Consider the following 20,620-nt stretch of genomic DNA (forward strand, 5'->3'; position numbering starts at 1 on the left):
GGCTGGCTGGGTGAGGCGTGGGCTGGGCTGGATGGGCACTGGCTGACCGTTTTGCTGGAAGACTGGGATGGGTAGCGCTTCCTGCCATCTCCCCCTGACATCGTAGGGTATCTCTTGTGTCCGCCTTCCTCCCCCATGGGTGGCTGGAAGAGAAACATCCCAGTATCAGCACAGCCTCCTCCAAATGCAGATGCCCACCCCCTGGATCAATCTCCAGTTGTAACTTCAAGCTTCTCTCCCTGACCCACAAGGACCATGCAGACTCACCCCATGCACACAGCTGCCCTTGTCTCCAAAGCTACCACTGCCAGATTTGCTGACAGAAAGACAAACCGACTTCCCTTTAAGCACAAGGGTTACAACTTGCTCTTGGGCACCTCCTTCCCACACAGGGGCACAGTCCAGAAGTCTGGGAGCCGAAACTCAAAATCACAGAACGTTAGGGATTGGAAGGGACCTCAAAAGATCATCCAGTCCAATCCGCCTGCCGGAGCAGGAACACCCAGATGAGGTTACACAGGAAGGGGTCCAGGCGGGGTCTGAATGGCTGCAGAGAAGGGGACTCCACAACCTCTCTGGGCAGCCTGGTCCAGTGCTCTGTTACCCTCACTGAGAAGAAGTTTCTTCTCAAATTTAAGTGGAACCTCCTGTGTTCTCCACACAATGCTGGCTGCACTCAAGCCACCAAGGCTCACTTTCCTCCTCAGCTCATCAGGGAAGATAGGCTCTGAAGTGGATTTGCAACATTCAAACCCTGCAGCTTGTTCGTGGCCCAGCTGCAATGACACGGCACGACACTAGGTGTCGCTGACTCCCCCTGCCCGGCGCTGCTTAGGGACCGATCCTCAAAACCCTGTCCTTGGAGGGGGCTGAGGGGCGTTTGCAGGGGCCACGACTGTGGTGCAGGCATGGAGTCTACTCACATCCACTCGGAAATCCTCGAGGCGCTTGAACTTGCTGAGGTATTCTTGCAGTTTGCTGTTAATGTCCAGATTTTTGGCTTTGGAATATTTTAAGAAGGCCCAGAATTTTTCCAGCCCATAGAGCTGTCCTGGAGGAGAAGAAAACCAAACCAGACATCAGCAGGATGATAAATAAACAAATAAATAAAAATCAAAGCAGACAACCAAACACTTTCCTCCAGGCTTCCCCACTGCTCGCTCCACAGACCCTCCAGCCCTCTCTACAGGGGATGTCCCCAGGCTCAGCTGTCCTGGTGATGATGGGGCTCAGCCACTGCAAGGCTTTGAGAAATCCTAAAGCAACTGGTGTCTGAAATGTTTTCAGAGAGCTACAGCCCCCGCTACCCCTCTCTCTGCATCCCCCCAGCAGTCTTCAGGACAGTGAGCATCCACTCAGTCCTCCCCTGTGAAGCGAGCAACATGACATCTGGCTGCTCCCCATTGCACATGTTAATGTACAGCATTACGTAGCTTCCCCAAAGTCATGAGAAGGGGGCCCAGGGGCAGCCGAGCAGCTGGGCAACATCGCTGCCAACCCAGGGGAGCCCAAAGGAGGCACCTACCAGCTTCGTAATCCTTGATGGTCTCTTCTTGAAAGTCCTTAAATATGTCTGGCCGGAATTTCTTCTCCAGCCCGTAGCTGTAGTATCTGAAAAGGCACTCCAGACCGTACCTGGGAACAGAGCAGCACACGGGGCTCAGACTCCGGTGCACTCAACACTCAGGTAGAGAGGCTCTTGAGGCAAGGACCCTGCTGTGTACCAGCAGCAGGAGATGACTGAGGATAACCTCAGTCCCATCTTTAAGCAAAGCTGAGATGCTGCCTTTATTTCACTGTGAGCCCTGCAAGAGGCCAAATCCTTCTTCCCTCACTTCCCTCCTCCCAGGAAAGTCTGCTCTGCCCCACTTCTCCTACCTGTATCCCTCCTTCCCGTCCTCCACAGCCAGTTGCTTGAACTCCTCGTACATTTTCTTGTTGAAGTGATCTCGCAGGAAGAAGGACCAGAACCGGAAAAGCGTGTTCATCTCCTGGGACTGACCAATGCCCAGTCGTTTCCGCTCTGTTTCGGGAAGAGGGTATGATTACAAGGCAGATCATTCCCAAGAGAGCCAGCTCTGTACAGGGACTCACGTACAGGAGAGCCCTGCAACTACACCCAGCCCCGGTGCTGGACACACTGAGCCACAGCTCATGCTCGTCAGAAACTGTGGGGAAGCATCAGCTACCACCAGCAAGGTCATCCTGCAGGACCCTGCTTATCTCAGCCTGCATGCTCTGCAGCTGCACCCTGCCCCACGCCCTGCGGCGCGGGCATCCCTACCATTAAGGCAGCGCCGACGGTACTTGTGGTAGACGTGTTGCGTGAAGCCGTTCTCCTTGAGCAGCTCGTGCGAAGGATGCTGAAACTTGGGCAGGGACTGCGGGGTGCAGCCATAGCTTCCGACAGCCGGAGTTCCCTCTGAGGGGCTGGAGCTGAGCACAAGAGACTCCCATCAACCCTCATCCCTGGCATCACCCAGCTGATAGCAGCAGGGTCACACTCCACCCCACAGCACTTGTCTGTTGGTCCCACCGACTCCTTGTGGCTGTCTACTCTGGGTCTGGGACCTGAGCCATGGGGTATCCTACTAGCAAAGGAACCAATGTTTCCAATCAAGTCTCATCTCATTACTCCAATGCTTCAGATCTTCCTCAGCTCCTTCCAGGAGAGACAAGTTGGGTCCCACTCCTTTCTGCAGTCATTAACAGCAGACCACCCCCTGCAGGACCAGACACTGCCTCTGACCTTCCTTCCCACACTCACTCCCTTTCCAATTTCTGGCACCTATGTGACTCTGCACACCCATCTCCAGTACCTGATGGAGGCAGTTCGGGGCCTGTGCTCCCGAGAGTCCATCACCCAGCCCACGTGGCACTCCATCGGGGGGTTTGAACTGTGCCTTGTCTTCCTCTTCCGTGGAGTCTGCAAGACATGGTGCATCAGGGACGTGGCCCCTTCCTCCCCAGGCCCCAGCTGGGAAACCCCAGCTCCTGTCCTGCACCCATGCCCTGGTCCCACCTTGGCATCTATCGTCCTGCCCTCTTTCACCACCGGGTAGAACCGGGGCGTCTGTGTCGGGTCCTTCAGCTGAGGCGTGCGAGGGGTCCGGGGGGTCCTGGCATTGCGGTAGTTGGGTGATTCTGGTACAGTTGTAGGCAAAGACCGGGCAATGGTTGAAGGTTCAGGGACTCCAAACAACTTGTTAGCCAAAGCATCTGTAGGTACTGCAGAGCAAAAACACCACACCCCGAGTCAAGCTGAGCTCTGTGCACAAGAGCATCACTACAGCCAAGGGACACCAATCAGGCAGATGGGAAGCAGCAGGGCAGGAACACAAGGACACAACCAAGCGCTCTTGAGACAAGCAGCTTCAAATACAGCCAAGCCCAAAGCCTAGCAGCAGGTCCAAGGACTGAGCTTCCAGGGATCCCACAAGGTATCTGCTTCCCAGTGGCTAACAGCAGCGACAAACCCCCATCCCCAGAAGAAAGAAAGGGCACCAGGCCCCTCGCCCAGGCAAGCAAGGCCCAGCAGGTACTTGGAGATGGTTCACAAGAAAGGTCTCTTACCTTGCTGGAACCTGGGGGGACCAGGGGGCACTTCCTGGTTTGGATCCACAGGGGGCTCTGGGGTCAGGGTGTCGAACTGCTCCCTGCTGATCATATTCACCTTCTTGAAGTTCTCCACTTCTTGCTGCATTGGAAGAGGAAGGTGATGAAGCAACCAATTGCCCTCTTCCGCCCTCACCCCATCAACTCACCGTGACCACCACTCTGCTCATGCAACAGCCTCAATGCTGGGCACCAAGCGCAGCCACAAGGCCTCAGTGCCCAGAAGGATGACGTGCTCCACAGAGATAGGAAGGGGAGATGCAGCAGACAGAAAAATGAGGCCCTGCATAGGGCAGATCTGAGCCACTGGCTGCTCCCAAGCTTTCAGGAATCTTACAAGGCAGCTCCACTAACCATCGCTTGCTTCTTTTAGGCTTTTACCTGCCTATGTCAGCGCCAGTGCAGTAAGGTTCAAGGCAAGCTTGGCCAGGACCCTATTGCCCCATCACACTCCTGCATACCTAGAGCCTCCTCTGAGTCACACGAGCAGCGGATCACAACACTCCCATGTACCTGAAGGACCCACACCCCCAGCACACACTGTCCTTCTGTCACCTGCTCTCCCCACACCCTCAGCTTCACCCTAGAGAGCTGCGCTGCTTCAGCAATGTGCCAGGTACCAGATGTGGGAACACTGAGCCCCTGGCTGATGGCTCCAATGGGCCATCCCACCTTGCAGCCAAAGTAACTTCAGTTGCTGAATGAGCACAGGCAAGTCCCCAACCACAAGAGTCACCAAGTTGGGACTCAAATGTCTCAAAGCAGCAGATGGGCTTTCTATAAAAAACCCGAGTCTATGCAAACTGACAGCAAAGCTGACAAGAGCACAGGCCAAGTGCAGCCAGCCATCAACAAACGCGTCCACAGTAATCGTGGTCTCTCAGGGACCATGCCACGGACCATGGACTGCTGGGCACTACAGACAGTGCAGAGACAACCAGTTCCCTCCATAGATCTGGCACTGCCTGCCAAGACCCTGTCAGACAGCAGAGCAATGGACCCCATGTTCCAGGTCACCTTGTTACCAGCACTTTGTTTACCTGGCTGCAGCCTTACATCATGTTACAGAGCTGTGTTTATCCCTGACACAGCAGAGCATGACACTGGGAGCCAGGAATCCACAAGCTCTACAAGAGGACTAATCCCAGCTTAGCTCTACCCCATGAGCAAGCTGCAACCCGCTGTACCGCCCTTTCCACCCTGCACCACCAAGACGGTCAGACTGCTGCACACAAAGCTCCCCGTGAGGAGGCCCACACCCATACACGCTCCCTTCCTTGGATCAGCTGCTCTCACCTTGATCTGCGAATACTCTGGCTCAAACTGCTCTGTCCACAGGTCCTGCTCGTAGTAGTACAGCCCATCATTGATCACCTTGGCCAGCTCCGAGCTCATTTTAGCCCTGGATGTGTGGTTTCCAGTCCGGTCCCCACCAGGATGCCGGCGCAGGTAAGGAGGCGTCTGTGTCACGATAAGAATCTTGTTCACATCCCGGTCGTCAATCTCATAATCCGAATCTTCGTCTGACCAGTCAGTGAATGTGTTCTTGCGGCCATCCATCTGCTCCATCTCCTCATCAAAGAGGAAGTCTAGTTCCTCAGGTTCATCTTGGTCCTTTTGCTTCTGCTGCTGTGGTGTCTTTGACTCCTCTTGTTTCTACAGGTAGGAGAATACGGGTGACACAGGGTAAAGATTGCATAGTGGCACAAACTTACTGCTTGGAGACCCAGTGGTTGTCCCACGTTTCCTTATCACGGCCAGAAGCTGTCCATCTGGGGAGAACACCTTATTTACCCCACTGAGGAGCAACAGGGGGACAAGATGGGGCCAGGAGACTAGGACATCACCCCATCACCAACAGACCCTATTCGATCTGAAACCTGCCCACTTATGATTCAGGTCACCCAGACAACTGGGAAATTTCCACCCCAGCAACTCCTACATCACCACCTACCTTGGGCCTGGCTGGGGAGGGCCGAGGTCTCTTCTTCACTTCAATCCACGTCTCCGAATCCAGGTCTGGCAGACTTGCGGACAGGCCCTTGGGCATCGTCTTCAGGTTACTGACCTCCTCTGTTTTGGTGGGGACTGGGCTGGCAGGACGTGGGGAGCCAGGAGCAGACTCTAGAGCCAACAAGAGCCACAAAGTGCTTTAGAGGCAGAGAAGGAGCCTAGAGGTTGTGTACTTAAAGCATCTGACCGAAGACAAAGCTATTTTGGCAGCACAGCGCAGCTTCTGGGACTAGCCAGCATCCAGTGGCCAAGGCTTACCAGCACACTGCCCACAGGTGCTGGAGAAGGAAAAAAATAATCTCCAGTTAAGGCTGTGATGCCAGTGGTGGCCACACAGCCCTGCAGGTGACAGTTTCCCAGACATACAGAGCCCTAAAGCAGAAGGTGACTCTGTCGCTCTCAGAAAAACCTTTCCAAGACAGCCTGGAGCCAGGGGGAACAGCTTGCCTCCTGCCAAAACTAGCTCTTACAACAGCACCGAAAAGATCCTCCACTTTGCTTCTCAGGTCCAGCTCCGGGCTCCTGCAAAACCCCATGGCACACAGTGACAAGAGCAGAGGCAGCCCATGAAAGACAGCAGACTCCTCCTCAGCAGTCAGTTGACAGCTTTGTACCTGCTGCTCCATTTGTGCCCAATATCTCACCCATTAAGGAAAGGCTGGGGTCATGAGTGTCCTCTGCTCTGCCCAGCAGTGGCAGAATATTTCCAGGCACAGCCAGTAGACCTCCAGCAGGACTGACCCTCCCTGAAGCCCTTCAGCTCCCACAGAGAAAATGAAAGAGACAGAGTCTGTGGCTTATTTCCCCATGTAGAGAGGCAGCAGCACTCTGGGGGTCTGAGGACATAGTCCATAATAGCTCCCATCACCAAGCAGAGAGCAAACAGCAGAACCCTGCCCTGGGTAACACTTCTGACTCACAGGGCCTCAGTCTTTCTGCATCACCCACCTTCCCTCCACATTCCCCCAGTGCTCACCTGTCTCTTTCTGGAAACTCTGGCGGGGCACAAACTCAGGGCAGTTGATGAACTGTGAGAAGTCCGTTTGTGTGTAGTCAGCCATAGGAGGCCCAGGCAGAGCCCATTTTTCTGGCTGCTCTTTTCTCCTGATCTTCTCATCCACTATTTCCACCACCTTGCTGTCCTTCAGAGCCTGGAACCAAGTGATATCCAGTTAACTTAGGACCCTGCCTTGGCAAGTGAAGTAGCTCAGCCACAGCCAAGAGGAAGAGGGAGCAAGTCAAGGACAAGGGAAGGCTCCACTTCCATCTCACCCATAGCCCCTCTAGAAAACAGGCCTCAGACAGAGGTGGCAAGAAGCAGAACAAGATGGCAAGTTCATCTTTTCTTGCCCTCACCTTGATGATGAGGCTGATGTCGGTGGTCAGCGCCTGCACTCGGTGAAAGCTGGCAATCAGGGTGATGGGGAGGAAGCCGTCTGAGTCCATCTTGCGACGCAGGAAGAAGTCTCGTTCCAGGTTGTCCACGCTGAAGTAATACTCTCTGTATGGACAACACGTCAGTCAAAGGCAGCACCAAGCCACCTTCCTCTGGGCACCCCCGAGGAAATAAATCCCCACACGCACTTCTGCTACTGGGAGGCTGAAAAGAGACAGCCTGGGGAGCCCACACCTGGGGCAAGCTGATGGCACAGTCAACACGCCTTGGCTCTAACCCTACCCACAGGATTAGCTGCAGCCTCCACAGAGGGCATCTGTGGACATCCCACCACCAACCAACGCTCGGACAAGGAGAAGAGGCAGTGCTCACATTTGCCGTTTGATGTAGTCTTTGAGCAGTTCCTGGTCCACGCTGTACAGCTCAGCGCTGCTGATGTTGTCGAAGTAGTAAGTGATGTTGCTGGCGTACTTCTGGGTGCGGGAGCCATCCGAGCCCTCGAATTTCCGGTACCCATACTGGTAGTCGAAGTGCCCTGTGAGACACCAGTAAAGGTCAGCACAGAGCCCCTGGGATCTGCTTGCCAGCCTGCACTGCTGGACAGGGCCGGACTCCTGCACAAACAGCTCGCTCTGCAGTGCTCCTGCTGCCCTCATGGCAGTCCACGATGGGGCATCACTGACCCACATCCCTCATCCTCCCACTCTCAGCCTATGCTACAGAAGGGATCCCAGTGAAGCCTCAACAGACCAAGCCAAAGAGGGGCCAGGAGCCCTCTTACCCAGGAGGAACTGGGCAGCCCAGGTGACACACAAAAGCCCCACACTGAAGCTGCTGTCAGGGTTAGCACAGACACTGCTCTGCCAAATGCAGTGCAGATGCTCTTTCCCCATCCAAGCCACAACTCCTACTTGGCTCTCAACATGACAAAGTCTACGCAGAGTATCAGCATGCTTCAACTCCTGCACACAGGGGTACTGCAAGGGGCAGAAAACAGATGGAGAAGTTTGGTCTAAGTACTGGAAAGACATTTGCCTTTATTAAAATACTTATAGAAGTAATTTGCTTTTATTAAAAGCAGTTCAACTTATGAGCTGGGATGACCTGCCACGATATTTTCTTGTACCCTACAGCGCTCTGCTCTCCTCAGCCCTCTTCGGAGCCCCAGGTCTCCCCCACAAAGAGTGTGGCACATGCCCTGTCCTCTCCCTGCTGTCACAAGACCAAACATACAGCCATCACCTCCTCTGCCACGGCCCCGGCCCCTGCCACGGCCCCGGCCTCGGCCCCGGAAGGCCCCTCGCATGGCTCCTCCCTCGCTCTTCACGCTGGAGGTTTCATCGTGGTCCTGCCAGCTGCGCTCATGCTTGTTGTCCGGATGCCAGCCTGCAGCAGACAAGAATGTTATGGGATGAAAGCATCTTCCTGGAGCAAGCCCACTGCACCTGGAGCCCTTTGAACGCAGGAAGGGTGCCCACTGCCCCATGCCGTGCCTGGGCATCAGGGCTTCCTCTGCCCCGCAGCCAGAGCGGGGAGAGCGGGTCCCCAGCCCAAGCCCCCACCTTTCAGCTCGCTGCGGTTGTTGGAGGGGTGCCTGTGCTGCTCGTTTTGCCGGTTGTTCCGAGAGGCCGTTTTGTCTCTAGGCACCTCTGACTTCATGTCTATCTGCAAAGGGACCCACTTGTGTTTGTTGCCTGCAAAAGGACAGGGTTTGGGTGTGACACAGGTTCAGAGCATGTCTGCTTCGTCCCCCGCAGCCCCTTCTTGACACAGCCCCCACACACAGAGGAAAGCGAGCAGGGGGCATCTGGACCGACCATGTCCTCAAACATCCCTCCAGGCCTCACTGGATGCAGAAAGGCTCTGATCAGAACTGCCAGGCATGGAGGGACATGACACCAAACTCCTTTGTTGCTTCATGGCACTTGTCCTTCCTCTGCTCGCCAAGGCTTAGGCCAGACTGAGCCTACGTGTCAACCACAGCTGATGCAACCCGCTGTTAGGGGCTTTTCTGTGCCACCACGGAGCATGCATAAGAGGGCAGACTACTGCCATGCTCCCCAGACAGACACACAGATGCCCCTAACTCAGGCCCTGCTCCTCCTGCTCCCACCAAAATGACGCTTTGCCTCTTTGAAGCCTGCAAACACCTTTTCACCACAGCTGTCCTCATGCTGGGACCATGTCCCACAGCAAGGCCCCCAGGGAAAGGGGTGGATGATTCCCCCTGGCTGCTGGTTGCAGAGGAGGAGACAACCTGAGCCTGGGGTACTGTCCCCACTAGGTCCTGCCTTACCTTTCTTCTTCTGAGCTGACTTCTGGTTGTCATCATCACCATTCTTCTCCTCCCCAGACTCATCTGATTTGGTTTTCAGGCTCTCTTTGCCATCACTCCCATCCCCTTTCTCCTGCTCTTTCATCTCTTTCTTGACAGGCAGTTTCCGGAGGGATGGTGCTTTATGCGGCTGCTGGAGACACACCAGTGCAGGAAAGATGTAAGAGGTGGAAGAAACTAGGAGCTGGAGGCAGACTCCAGCTATTCCAACAGGAGCAGGACCTTGCCCAAAACTGTGAGCATCCCTGCTTCGTGCCTCCCAGAGCTGGCGTGTTCCTGGGGAAGGGCTTGTGTCCGAGCAGGGCAAGGGCCTCTACTGACGTTGGGAAGTGCTCGAGCTAAGACACAAGCCCCAGGCACACAAGTCACTGAGGTGGACTTCCAGGGAGGCTTGGTGCTCCTGGATGGGGGTGTCCTACAAGGGACTGCACTGCCCCAATGGCAAATGGGTGAGTGACCCTCATGCCCTGACAGGGAGCCAGGAGCTGGCAAAGCAGCATCCAAAAATAGAGAGGTTTCAACACCCACGTCTGTAGCAGGAGAGTAATGCCATGCCCCTCAGGCACATCAGTCCCTTCTCATGCATGTTTTCAGTTTCTCCCGTGGAAGCCTTGGCTTTTTCCCAGGTCGCTTCTTGCACTAAGCAGCCCTGAGGGAAGCAGGTCTGAAAGCTGCCCTACCTGCTTCACCCAGCCCAGAGGTTTAGACCGGGCTCCAGGCTCCCAGAATAGCACGGAGAAAGGGAGCCCAACGCACAGGGCAGCCCTAAAAGGAAATCCCCTGCAAGCTATTCCTGGCTGCCTCCATGCTGACACTCGGCACCCCAAATGGCCTGGCTCAGCCAGTGCTTCCAGAGGGACAGGCAGGTCTGCAAGGGCCTTATCCTGCTCACCGGAGCAATTCTGTGTTCTCACCTGGACGCTCTTGTGGGCTATTTCTCCAGGTGTCGGCCAATTTGTAGCATCACCGAAGTCACCAACCTTGTACAGAAAGAGAAAGGTCTCATTAGTGCACAAGCTGCAGGTACCATTCCCTGCATCAGCAGTGGGAAGCCCTTCCAGCCACACTGTCATAACCATCACCCACCAGTGTTCTGCACATGGCTGTCACCAGGAGCTTGGTGCTCACCCAAACAGCCCCTCTCCCCACCCAAGCAGGGCCCCTGAACTAATCCTAGATAACTGCAGACAAGTTTATGTCTATCAGGGTTTGTAATGAGGCTGCCACCAGCCTTGTAAGCTGCCAGCCTCCTAGCTCCCACCAAACATTTTGCCCCAGCAGCAGCATTTGGCACCAAGTTGCTCAGGGTAACTCACTCATCATAGGCACCATCCCTTGAACAGGGAAAGTACACAGCTTTCAGCATCCTAAATCCATCTGAAGCAACCACATCCCATTTAAGAAGCTACCCCTACCTAGTGGCAGGGTACAGCCAGGCATAGCTTCACTTAAATGCCCAACTGCAACAAACTGCTGGCAACAACAAAGCAAAGGATCAAGTAGTAGAATTGGTGGGAAAATTCAAGCAGGTCTCTGATGGTGATGGAAGCTCCCTCATTCCAGACACCCCATGAGCACATGGGGGGCCATCAGTCACTTCTCTGCTGAGTAAGTGACCTGGCCACTACCATAATTTCTATCTCTTCCAGGTTTCAGAGAGGACCTGCAGGACAGAGAGGAACAGACCCAAACAGTCACCCAGGTATGCAAAGAATCATGGCTGGGCACTGAGTTTATCTGGGCACAGAAACTCCTCCTTGCCCTTGTGGGGTTGTTATTCCTAAACTAATTTGGAGTCACTGAGTCCCTCACATGTCTACCTTCAGGTGCTGTGCTCCTCTCCCCAAGTGGCAGGTTTCCTGGGAAAACCACTTCCAGTGCAGGGCTATGCCTGTTTCACAGACAGGAGCACCGTCCATCCCATCCCCAGGGCCCTCCACTCCCCAAGATGGAACAGATAAGGAAAGCCCTGTCAAGTTTCAGATTTGACTTCAATGGCTGCTGGGAGCCAACACCATGGCCCTAGCTGTGCCCCAGCTGCAAGCAACATCCTGAGAAGCAACTGTCCCTCCATGACATGTTGATCCCAGGAACAGATTGCCCTGGTTGCTCCAAAGGAGTCGCTTTGTTTGAGATCAATTATGCTGGCTCTCCACGTGCCAGTAAAGAACAGATTGCACAGGGAAGAAAGGACCTGCAGACACTTCGCTCTGCCACACCACCGCCCTGTCTGCACTGCAAACCTGGGCACTGGCTAAGCCCGCAAGGGACTTGGGGTGTCCTTGGGGTGGGGGGAGAGGCTTTCCACATCCAGGACTGTGCTCCAAGTACCGTCCTGTGAGAGGTGGGGTAAGAAGGTGTCCCCTGGCCCAGCTGGGCAGAAAACCAGTGCAGGCAGGATGCAAGACCACTGAAACACCGAAGAGGAAATGGAGAATCAGGATGTGCTCCTCCACGCTCCTGCAAGCGGCCAAGCCAACATGTCAACCCCTCTGCAAGCAGGCCTGCAAGGGAAGCTGTCTGCTCACCAGACCCTCAAAATGCTCATGCAGCACCGACAACTGTGCCAGAAGCTGGAGGCCAGCAAGGGGGACAGCAGGCACAGCCTTACCTTGCTTCCTTTCCGCTGTCTGGGGTTGGCAGCCCTCACCACTTTCGCAGGAGTTGTATGTTCTGCAAGAGGAAGAGAACAAAACTGTTAAAACACAGCTGAGGGTTGTGGAAGTGTCAGCTCTGGAAGGAAGAAGGTGGGCAGCAAGCCAGCTCCCCCTTCACTAAGGGGGGGCTAAGAGGAAAAGGTGAACAGGAAACAAAGCCAGCTTCTGACTTGGGTCTCAGAAGGGCCCCAGCAAGATCAGAAAACTCCTGATCAATCCAGGTGGCTGAGAAACGGACCTTTAACCCCATCCCACTGCAGGAAGGCACTCCCTGACCTAGCTCAGCCCTCCCCACTTGGCCTTGCCAGCCAGGGACGAGGGGTGGCGAGGAGTTCAGCTCCCACTTTAGAGGACCACGCAAAACTTGATTTGCTGTTGTGCACAGCAAAGAAAGATGCCCTTGATTAGGCAAGGCCCATCACTGCACCAGTGTGGCCAGCCCTCCCCAGGGAGCAGAGAAGGGCTCTGATGAAGGGACACACAAGTCTGCAGCACACAGGTGCTGCTCATCTCATGCTTTGACCTCTGGTGCATCTCAGCACAGAGCAGCAAGTTCACAAGGGGGAACATACAGAGAAAAGGAGTCAGATCTGAGAAGCGCCTAAATCCCACTACAGGGAAAAGTATTTAGGCACTCAAGTGCCTCTGGGGTGTTTTAAGGTAACAGAATGCAACTGCTGGGGTTCTTACCACCATGGACCTCACACAAAACCTGCAGAAAGTCAAGACCTCAGCCCCACCATGACCTGTCTTGGCTCCTGTTCACACACCACCACTGTACAAGCAGAAAAAGAAACTGGATTTGTTTTCTCCCTCCCAGGTTTGGCTGCAGGGTGTCCTGATCAGGAGCAGGCTCACGCAGAGCCTAACAGAGCATCTAACATAGTCTACCAGAGCATCACACCGCTGCCTAACAGAAACCAGCTCCATGACGAACATCTATGGGGATCTCCTACCCAACAGCAGTGCTCTGCAGGAGAGGAGAGCCCACCAGCCCCTGCCTTGAGGGGCAGCCCGTGCCAGGGTCCATGCACCCAGCAAGAGCGAGCATTTCTGCTGACTTCACTGGCTTTGTTTTAAAGAAAAGCATCCCAGACTCAGGTAAGGGTGAGGGTGGGAGGGAGGTGAAGAGCCCTGAGGAATGGCAGAAGCTATCTGGGGACACCCCAGGGGAAACACCCCGAACAGCCTACCCAGCTCCACTTGAAGCTGGCTTTGATCTCCTGCGTCAGGCAGGACAGCTTTGCGTAGATGATCAAAACCGGTCCCCTTCCCAGCCTCACAGCCTGTGATTCATCCTGCCCGCCCAGCCTTGCTCAGAGCTGGAGACTTTGAAGTGCCACTAAGGCAGAGTTAGACACGGCAGGACAGAGCCATGTGCGCTCCCCTTCCCCAGTTCCCTTTCCTAAGGTTCCTGTGTGGGGATTTCACCCCCAGGAGAGCCCAAGCTCTCAGCTAGGTCCCCAGATCCTCCCCTTTTCCCTAGGACATCCCAGCCCTCCTGCACTGCCTCCCCTCAGTCCCACGTGTCCCTCATTTATTCCACGTGCACCTCACTGGGAAGCCCAGTTCCATAGTACAAAGCTTGCCACAAGGCTTTTAAACTTCTCTGCTAGCGTAGGAAGAGCAAGCGCTTTCCGAACAGCCCCTAGAATCCTCCACTCAACACCCACAGATGTCACCAACTAAATATAGCTCCGAAAGGCACCAAGTGCTACAGCACAAACCCACAGTCACCCCAGTTTTCCACAGGTATGGAGCACCCCTGCCTGCTCCAACAGCACTGACATGCCTGGCACTGCAGGGGAAAAAAATAACTAAACTTGCTCTGCAGCCTGATTAGGCACCAACCTCTACAGCTGGGGGAGAGCAGGGCTCCCTCTTACTGCAAACATCCCACCCGCGGCACCCACTCCCACCACAGGTCCAGGGTTTGTGGCAATGGCATCCAGCCCTTTTCTCCAGCTGCTTCAGCTCAGGAGCCTCATGGCCAGAGATATCCTTGTGCTCTTTTGGGGATCAGTCAAAGAGAGGCCCCCTCACAACCTCTAGCGAAAGAGGACGCAGAGGCACAGGCTGCAGGGGTGGGTGCCACAGGCTCCATCGTGGTTGCGGGGAAGGGAGGAGATTGTTTGAAACAAGTTCTGCTGGTTTCCTTATCTGCAAGATAGGAACAGGGATCCCTTATCTCAGCTGAGGTGCTGAGAAGAGTAATTAGCATTTGCTGCAGAAGACAAAACACAAAGCAAAGCAACGCTGCAGCCTGGCGGAGGTTGCTCCAGGGAGCGCAGCCAGGCCAGACCCACACAGCGGCTGCAGGCAGCTCTGTCAGCGTGGAGATCTCCAGGGCACAGCGGGGACTGCTCAGACCAAGGCAGGAGACCAAGGGGGTGTGACTGTGCTAGGACAGACAGACACCATCGCAGAGCCAAGAGCCGTGGTGGGCAGGAGCTGCGCACGCCTGGCACCCTCCAGGGTGTGCCAGCCTGACCAAGGGCCCGGCTCCAGCCCATCAGCGACTCTGTAGTCAAGCTGACATCAAACCCAAAACTGCTCATGTTCCCCTGCAGACACTCTAGCAAACTCCAGTTTAAACCCAACCCCTCCAAAGCACATTTAGGCAAACCCAGGTGCTCCAGCTTCAGCACAAAACCTTCCTACAGGACACCAACACATCTTGCTGTGCACAGCTGAAAAGATGCCCTTGCCAAACTGTGCTGCAGGAAAATCCCACTGTCCTTCATCACTGCATCAGCCTGGGAAACAGGGAGCCAGGGGGTGTTGCTTACCCCTCCACAGCAGCTCAGGACAAGCAGTGCTAGTGAGGGATACAAGATACTGTCCCAGTTGAGAGCAGAGCCCTTAAAAGCTGCTGACAGACATCTTGGACCTCCTAGCCTTTCACAAACCTATTTTTGCATTTATTTGGTGGCAGTCAGTACTTTCCAGTTGCACTAGCACAAATTGACTGCCCCTCCTAAAAAAAACAAGCCCCTTAGTGTGAAGGGACAGACAAAACAGCTGCAGCGGGAGCCAGGGCTTCAGCAGTGTGAGCCTGGCAAGGGGACAGGAAAGGAAGGAGCAGCTTTGCCTGCAGCCACAGAGCAGATGCTGGCACAGCCAGGAACAGAAGAGCAGGTCTCGAGTTTTCATCTACTGCCTGCAGCCAAAACCAGACCATTTGCCCCTGGGGTTGCCCAGCCAAAAGGTTATTTCTAAACAACCAAGAGGACGAGGCACAGGTGGAATCACTGCGGCCCCAGTGCCAGCATTGCAAACCCCTTCCGTGGCCAAGGCACAGCCAAGGCATCCATGGGCTTTTGATGCTCACTCCCCAACACACCCAGGAAGCACCACATAGGGCAAGGCTGTGCAGACACCTTGTGCTTCCCTTCCAGCCCGTGCCTGGCTGTGGCACAGCAGCCCTCGAGGCAGGAAGCTCATGGGAGCATCCAGGTGAGCAAACACCTCATATCTGGAAGGAGAAGAGCCACAGCACAAGGACCAGACAGCCAGGGCAGCAGCTCCACAGCTGAATGTGCCCCCTCGAGAGGGACAAGTGCTATAGGACCACTGAGCTCAGCCTAGGAGATGTGCTTACTACCTTACCTGGGGAAATCAAACCCAATCCCAAGGGTCTGGCTTTTCTTGCATCCAATGCAGATTGTAATGGATTTTTAGAGAAAGTGAAAGAAGAGGTGGAATAAATCTGCAGGGCTGGGTAGAGACCTGGTGTTATACTGCAGAAACACCTGTACCTCTATAGCAAGAAAGCTGTAATGTCTGCTCCTGGTGTACTACTCGTGCAGTGTGGACAAGGGATAGCACCCCAGCAGCAGCTGGGACAGCACCCAAGGGCAACCCAGGCTCCCAGCAGTAATGCAGAGTCCTCAGCTCCAGCACGTGCTCCGTCTCTGACACAGCACACCCCTCCTTTCCCGGCAGCCAAGTCAACAGAAAGGAGCCGGCCTGCCCCTGAGCCACTCCAGCCCTCAGCCTGGCACCTAGGAGAAACTGCTGATGAAGGCAGCTCTGAAGCCAAGAGCCCGGACTTTGAGCTGGAGAGGCTGAGGCAGGGGCACATGCTCCATGCCGCAGGTCTGCTGGGGCCAGAAGAGCCAAACTGGTATCCCCAGTTTCCCTGGAGCCCCAGCAGGAGCCAGAGGGCACTGACTGTGCAGGACAGCCAGCCACGTGCTCGGAATATAAAGGCTTTCACTTCTCCACTTGACAGTCTCCAAATGACCTTCCTTGGACTCCGTGGGATGGCCCTAGCATATGCAAGGACCACAAACCCATACCCAGTGCTAGGGGGCAGCTGCAGCAGCAATACTTCTTGGAGGTCTCCAGGTGAGGAAGAGCAAGTGCAGCTCGGTCAAGGCTGAGCTGAGCTCCGAGGAGGCTGGGGGTCTGAGCAGCCTGCAAGTGAGAGGGAGACCGTGCCCCAGTCAAAATGATGCAGCACAGAAACAGTATTGCATTAGCCTCCTGAGAAACCAACAGACACCCAGGTGCGACAACATCTGAGAAGAGTAAAGACAGAGCTCATCAGACAGCTTACACCTAAGAGGACTACTGCTCACTCACACTATTTGTATACATACTTCTTGTCCGGGCATGGAAGACCAGCCTGGGGATTAGCTGTTTTCTCTGGAGATAGCCAGCTCCTTCAAAGTCTTCTCAGGTCAAGAGAGTCCCTTCTGGGGTATTACACAGATGGGACAGAACGGCACTGACTTGCAAGGCAGTTCCCGTAATAAAAGAGAAACCCAGCAGGCACGGAGCCACAGCCAAACCTGCCAGGACCCTGCTGTGGGTGCAAGAATCCCCTTGCTGGCCCCAAAGGAGACCTGGGGAGCCAACAGAGAGCTGCACATGGGTTCACGAAGGTGCACGCTCACCTTGCCAACGTGGGAAACTCAGGGCACCAACTCCGTCCCTGTCCTTCCTCCACACTTGCAGCAAACTCTCTCCCATGACTGCCTGATCCACACAGCAGCAGGGCAAAACATTGATTTGGAGGCTCTCCCATGGCACTCACCATTGCTCGTGCACTCAAACTGCATGACTTGGAGCTTGAGCCTGATCAAGCCATCAGAGGACACAGTTGGTGAGCTTTGCACCCCACCAACACCACACCTTCTCTAGAGACACTTGCAGGGAAGTTTCTGCTCGTCTCCCATGGCTGCTGCACCTATTTCTTCATCAGCATGACAGCAGTGGCGGGCAACACATTCTTACTGGAAAGGAGCCGAGAAGCACAGGGAGATGGGAGGAGACCTCAGTCTTCACAGGGAGTGGTTTGGTAGCACCTCTGTGTGCAGAGAGGTGTAGATACCCCCCGAGACAGAGCAGCAAAGGGCAAAAAAGCCGAGGGCAAACTAAGCACACAGACTGCACCTCCTCTAGGTTTGCAGCATTTTGTGGCTCTACTTCCTGCCAAATCGCAGACGTAGATGAAGGTGCACACGTGGAGGGGGGAAATCAGGGGAGCACTGAATTGTTCTCCAGCAGCTCGAAATGAGATGTTATCACAAGGGCATCTTCCAGCACAGAGGAGCTGGTATCTCCACAACAGGGACTCCCACCTGCTCCTGGGGACTGCAGAGAACCAGTTGGTCCCACCACTTGCAGCATGTGGTCTCATGGCTCCCAGCTGGCAGCACAGCATACAGCCTTATTTACAAAGGGAAAAGGGGTATCTGAACACCTCTGCAGTATCAGAAGTTTCCTGCACGTGCAAGAAAAACTGCAGTAGAATGGGTGCAATCAGGACCAAGCGGAAGAACAGATCGTTAAGCTGCATGGCTGAGCGGGGTTTGGGCTTGTAAAGCATGTGGGAAGCCTGTTCGGCAGGAGCCAAGCTGTAGGCACCGCGGCCCAAAGCCCTCCAAGCAATTCTCTGAAGCTCCTCAGCAGACAGCTCCACCTTACAAGCCCTACTGTAACAGCAAAGGAAGCAGGGAGCTGCCTACACTTCTCTGCAATGTAAGCTCTGCAACTGCTGCAAAGATCACTTGCTAAAAATAACTTCAAAAAGGGCATCTGACAGCTCCACAGAGAGCATGAGAACACTCCCACCTGGGTGTCCTGGGCAGGCTCCGAGAGCTCGGGTGTTTGCCCTGGAAAAGTGCAAGGAGCGAGGCCAGGGGTGCAGGCAGGTTCAGCACAGCGTGCTGGGGCAGCGCTGGCACAGGAGCGTGGGCACCCGGGTCACAGCCTCAGCTCCTCACATCCCTTGGCCGATACTCCTTGGGCAGCCCCAGAGCAGGGGGGTGAAGCAGCTCAAGACACTTGCAGAGCCTGTCTCTCTGCTGAAAGCACCCTACAGGCAGCACAGAGACCTTCAGAGCAAGCAGGGGCATCAGATGTAACAGCCCTGATCAGGGAGCTGACAAACAGCACTGCTTTTTAAATGCACATAACGGTGCTACAAGCTCTACACACACTGGTCGTCGGCAAGGTTCTGACTCCAGTTTGTTTCCAGGGTAGATGAGAGGCAAGAAAGGTCCAGACTTACCAAAGATGCACAAGCATCCTCCTCACAGCCTCCAGTCCAAGACAGAAACCTTCAACTCGTGGCCAGGCTGCGCTCCGTAAGGAGCGGGTTAAGAAACACCGAGAGGCATTTCTAACATTAACAGTGTCAGCAAGAGCAGCAAGGATTCTTCCTGGCACAGACAGCTACTATTAAAGGTAGCAAATGAACTCTCTCTCAAGGGCGAGTGACATCCTTGCGCTGCCTTTTCAAGCAACGCAAAACTGGAAGAGGATTTCCAGGAAACTTTTGACACACGATCAATGCTTATACACCAGTCCCCGAGACACCAGGCTCACACAGAACAAGATGGTACAGGAACCCAGCCCACAGTTTTCTAAGGAAAATCGAGCCCTAAACTAAGGGGTCTTTGCTGGGAAACCTGATGGCTCCCAAGTCCTAGGAGGCACCGTACTGGGGGTGCAGTCAAGGACACCCAAATGACCAGGCTCCAGAAACTGTCAAAACCAGGGAGCTATGCTGGCTCACTCTGCCCTCCTCAAACAGGAAAAAAGGCATCCATCACCCCCCCATGCCTGCAGGAGAGGCTTCTCTGGCACCAGCAAATTCCTCTGCCAGCATGGAAGAGAGAGAAGCTTCGGAGGACACCCATGAACACTCTCGGGTGGGTTAAACAGCTTCATCGAGGAGCTGGAAAAGCCAGTGGTGCCCCTGGGCAAACGCCGTGTCAGTCTGTCACGAGCGGGCTGGGGACCCTGAGAAAAGGCCCAAGTTGATCCAGCTAGCTCGGGGCGGCAGCCGCGGCAAGGACACCTCGGCGCTGGGAGAGAAGGGCACCCGGGGCAAGGCTGCAGGGGCCCAGGGCATGCAGGTGGGCCAAGTCATGGAGGAGCAGAGGGTCAGGCTCTCCTCCAAGCCGGCAAGGAGACCAGCTGATAGTTCACGACCTAAAAAATATCAGTGGCGGGGGAGCGGGAGGGGTGACACGAGCAGGAACTATTGGACAGCAAGGACAGACACACAAGGCACGGCAAACTCAAGACTCCTTACAAAACACAGCAACCTCCCCCCCTCCCCCAACTCACTCACCTTTGGGGACAACTGATTTGCAAATTAAAGGGGGGTGTCCACCCTCCAGGAGGGACTGGGAGCAGTTTCCTCCACTCCTGCTCTTTACCTCTGCTGAACAGCTCTGTCTGTTCTGCCAGGCTCTAATGAAAAGCTAGTTAACAGTTAATTATTACCCATTCAGACACTCGATCCCCTACTCTGACCCACTGGCAGCCAGGAGGGATAAGGCAATCACGTGACGCAAAAATCCCAGCCTTACGAAAGCACGGGCAACTATATTTAGTTGGAAAAACGATGACCTAGCGAGCCCGCCCCTCCCTGGCCCCCCTTTGGAGAAGCCAACCTGCCACCTCCAGAGATCCCACCTCCACCTGGGAGCCCCTCATCCAGCCAGGAGTTCTAGCACCAAGACGGGAACGCTCGGCACAGGAGCAAACCCAGTGTGCGTGTACGTACATGGGCTGTGCTGGGGTGGGCCAGACTAATGCACTGCCTCGGACAGCGGGACCTTCCCTCCCCATCCTCGGCACTGCACAGCGGGTCACCTTGTCAGCAACAAAAGCTGATAAGCACCAAGAGCAACAAACAGGGCCCAGCCCAAGGTCCTGGACCTTATCTTGAAAGCAAGAGGCACACTGGGAACATAACCAGTGTGACCAGGACAGGGGTGGCATTCGGCAGCCACGCTCTGGCTGCTGGGCAAATGAGACGGACGCAGCCGTGTTGAGAACAGACAGACAGAGCAAAGGCAGCCGTGCTGCGGTCACACACACGTGCCATGGCTGCAGAGAGAAGGCCCCGGAAGAAAGGTATGCGGTGACAAACGCCAAAAGCATCATCCGTTCTCCCTCCCACCACAGTGGAAGAGCTTCAAAGGAGGGGAAAAAAAAAAAAAGCCTGAGGACCAGACATCATTAATCTCTTGTCATCAGCAGAGGGGTGCTCTCCACCTGCATCCCACTGCGGCTGATGAGACAGCAAAAGCAGTAGTGCCTTTAGCACGAGCGACAAGAGGTCACCGCGCCGCTGCTGAA

At 55.0% G+C, this 20,620-nt stretch overlaps 1 protein-coding gene across 1 annotated transcript in view; it reads right to left on the bottom strand.

Moving 5' to 3' along the window:
• Window positions 1–12,032, bottom strand: part of LARP1 (La ribonucleoprotein domain family, member 1) — a gene marked incomplete at its 5' end in the record, with an annotated part of 12,646 nt that extends 614 nt beyond the window's left edge. The window contains 18 exons of the mRNA XM_010186284.1: window positions 4–143; window positions 924–1,051; window positions 1,526–1,635; window positions 1,879–2,023; window positions 2,285–2,436; window positions 2,820–2,926; window positions 3,023–3,228; window positions 3,574–3,697; window positions 4,912–5,271; window positions 5,570–5,739; window positions 6,605–6,779; window positions 6,985–7,129; window positions 7,397–7,559; window positions 8,267–8,410; window positions 8,587–8,718; window positions 9,321–9,492; window positions 10,274–10,339; window positions 11,971–12,032. Coding sequence (XP_010184586.1) covers window positions 4–143; window positions 924–1,051; window positions 1,526–1,635; window positions 1,879–2,023; window positions 2,285–2,436; window positions 2,820–2,926; window positions 3,023–3,228; window positions 3,574–3,697; window positions 4,912–5,271; window positions 5,570–5,739; window positions 6,605–6,779; window positions 6,985–7,129; window positions 7,397–7,559; window positions 8,267–8,410; window positions 8,587–8,718; window positions 9,321–9,492; window positions 10,274–10,339; window positions 11,971–12,032 — 2,701 coding nt within the window. The remainder of the gene's footprint in view (window positions 1–3; window positions 144–923; window positions 1,052–1,525; window positions 1,636–1,878; window positions 2,024–2,284; window positions 2,437–2,819; window positions 2,927–3,022; window positions 3,229–3,573; window positions 3,698–4,911; window positions 5,272–5,569; window positions 5,740–6,604; window positions 6,780–6,984; window positions 7,130–7,396; window positions 7,560–8,266; window positions 8,411–8,586; window positions 8,719–9,320; window positions 9,493–10,273; window positions 10,340–11,970) is intronic.
• Between the last annotated feature and the right edge of the window lie 8,588 nt (window positions 12,033–20,620).

This window comes from Mesitornis unicolor, unplaced genomic scaffold (genome assembly GCF_000695765.1).
Source record: "Mesitornis unicolor isolate BGI_N332 unplaced genomic scaffold, ASM69576v1 scaffold2746, whole genome shotgun sequence".
NCBI lineage: Eukaryota > Metazoa > Chordata > Aves > Mesitornithiformes > Mesitornithidae > Mesitornis > Mesitornis unicolor.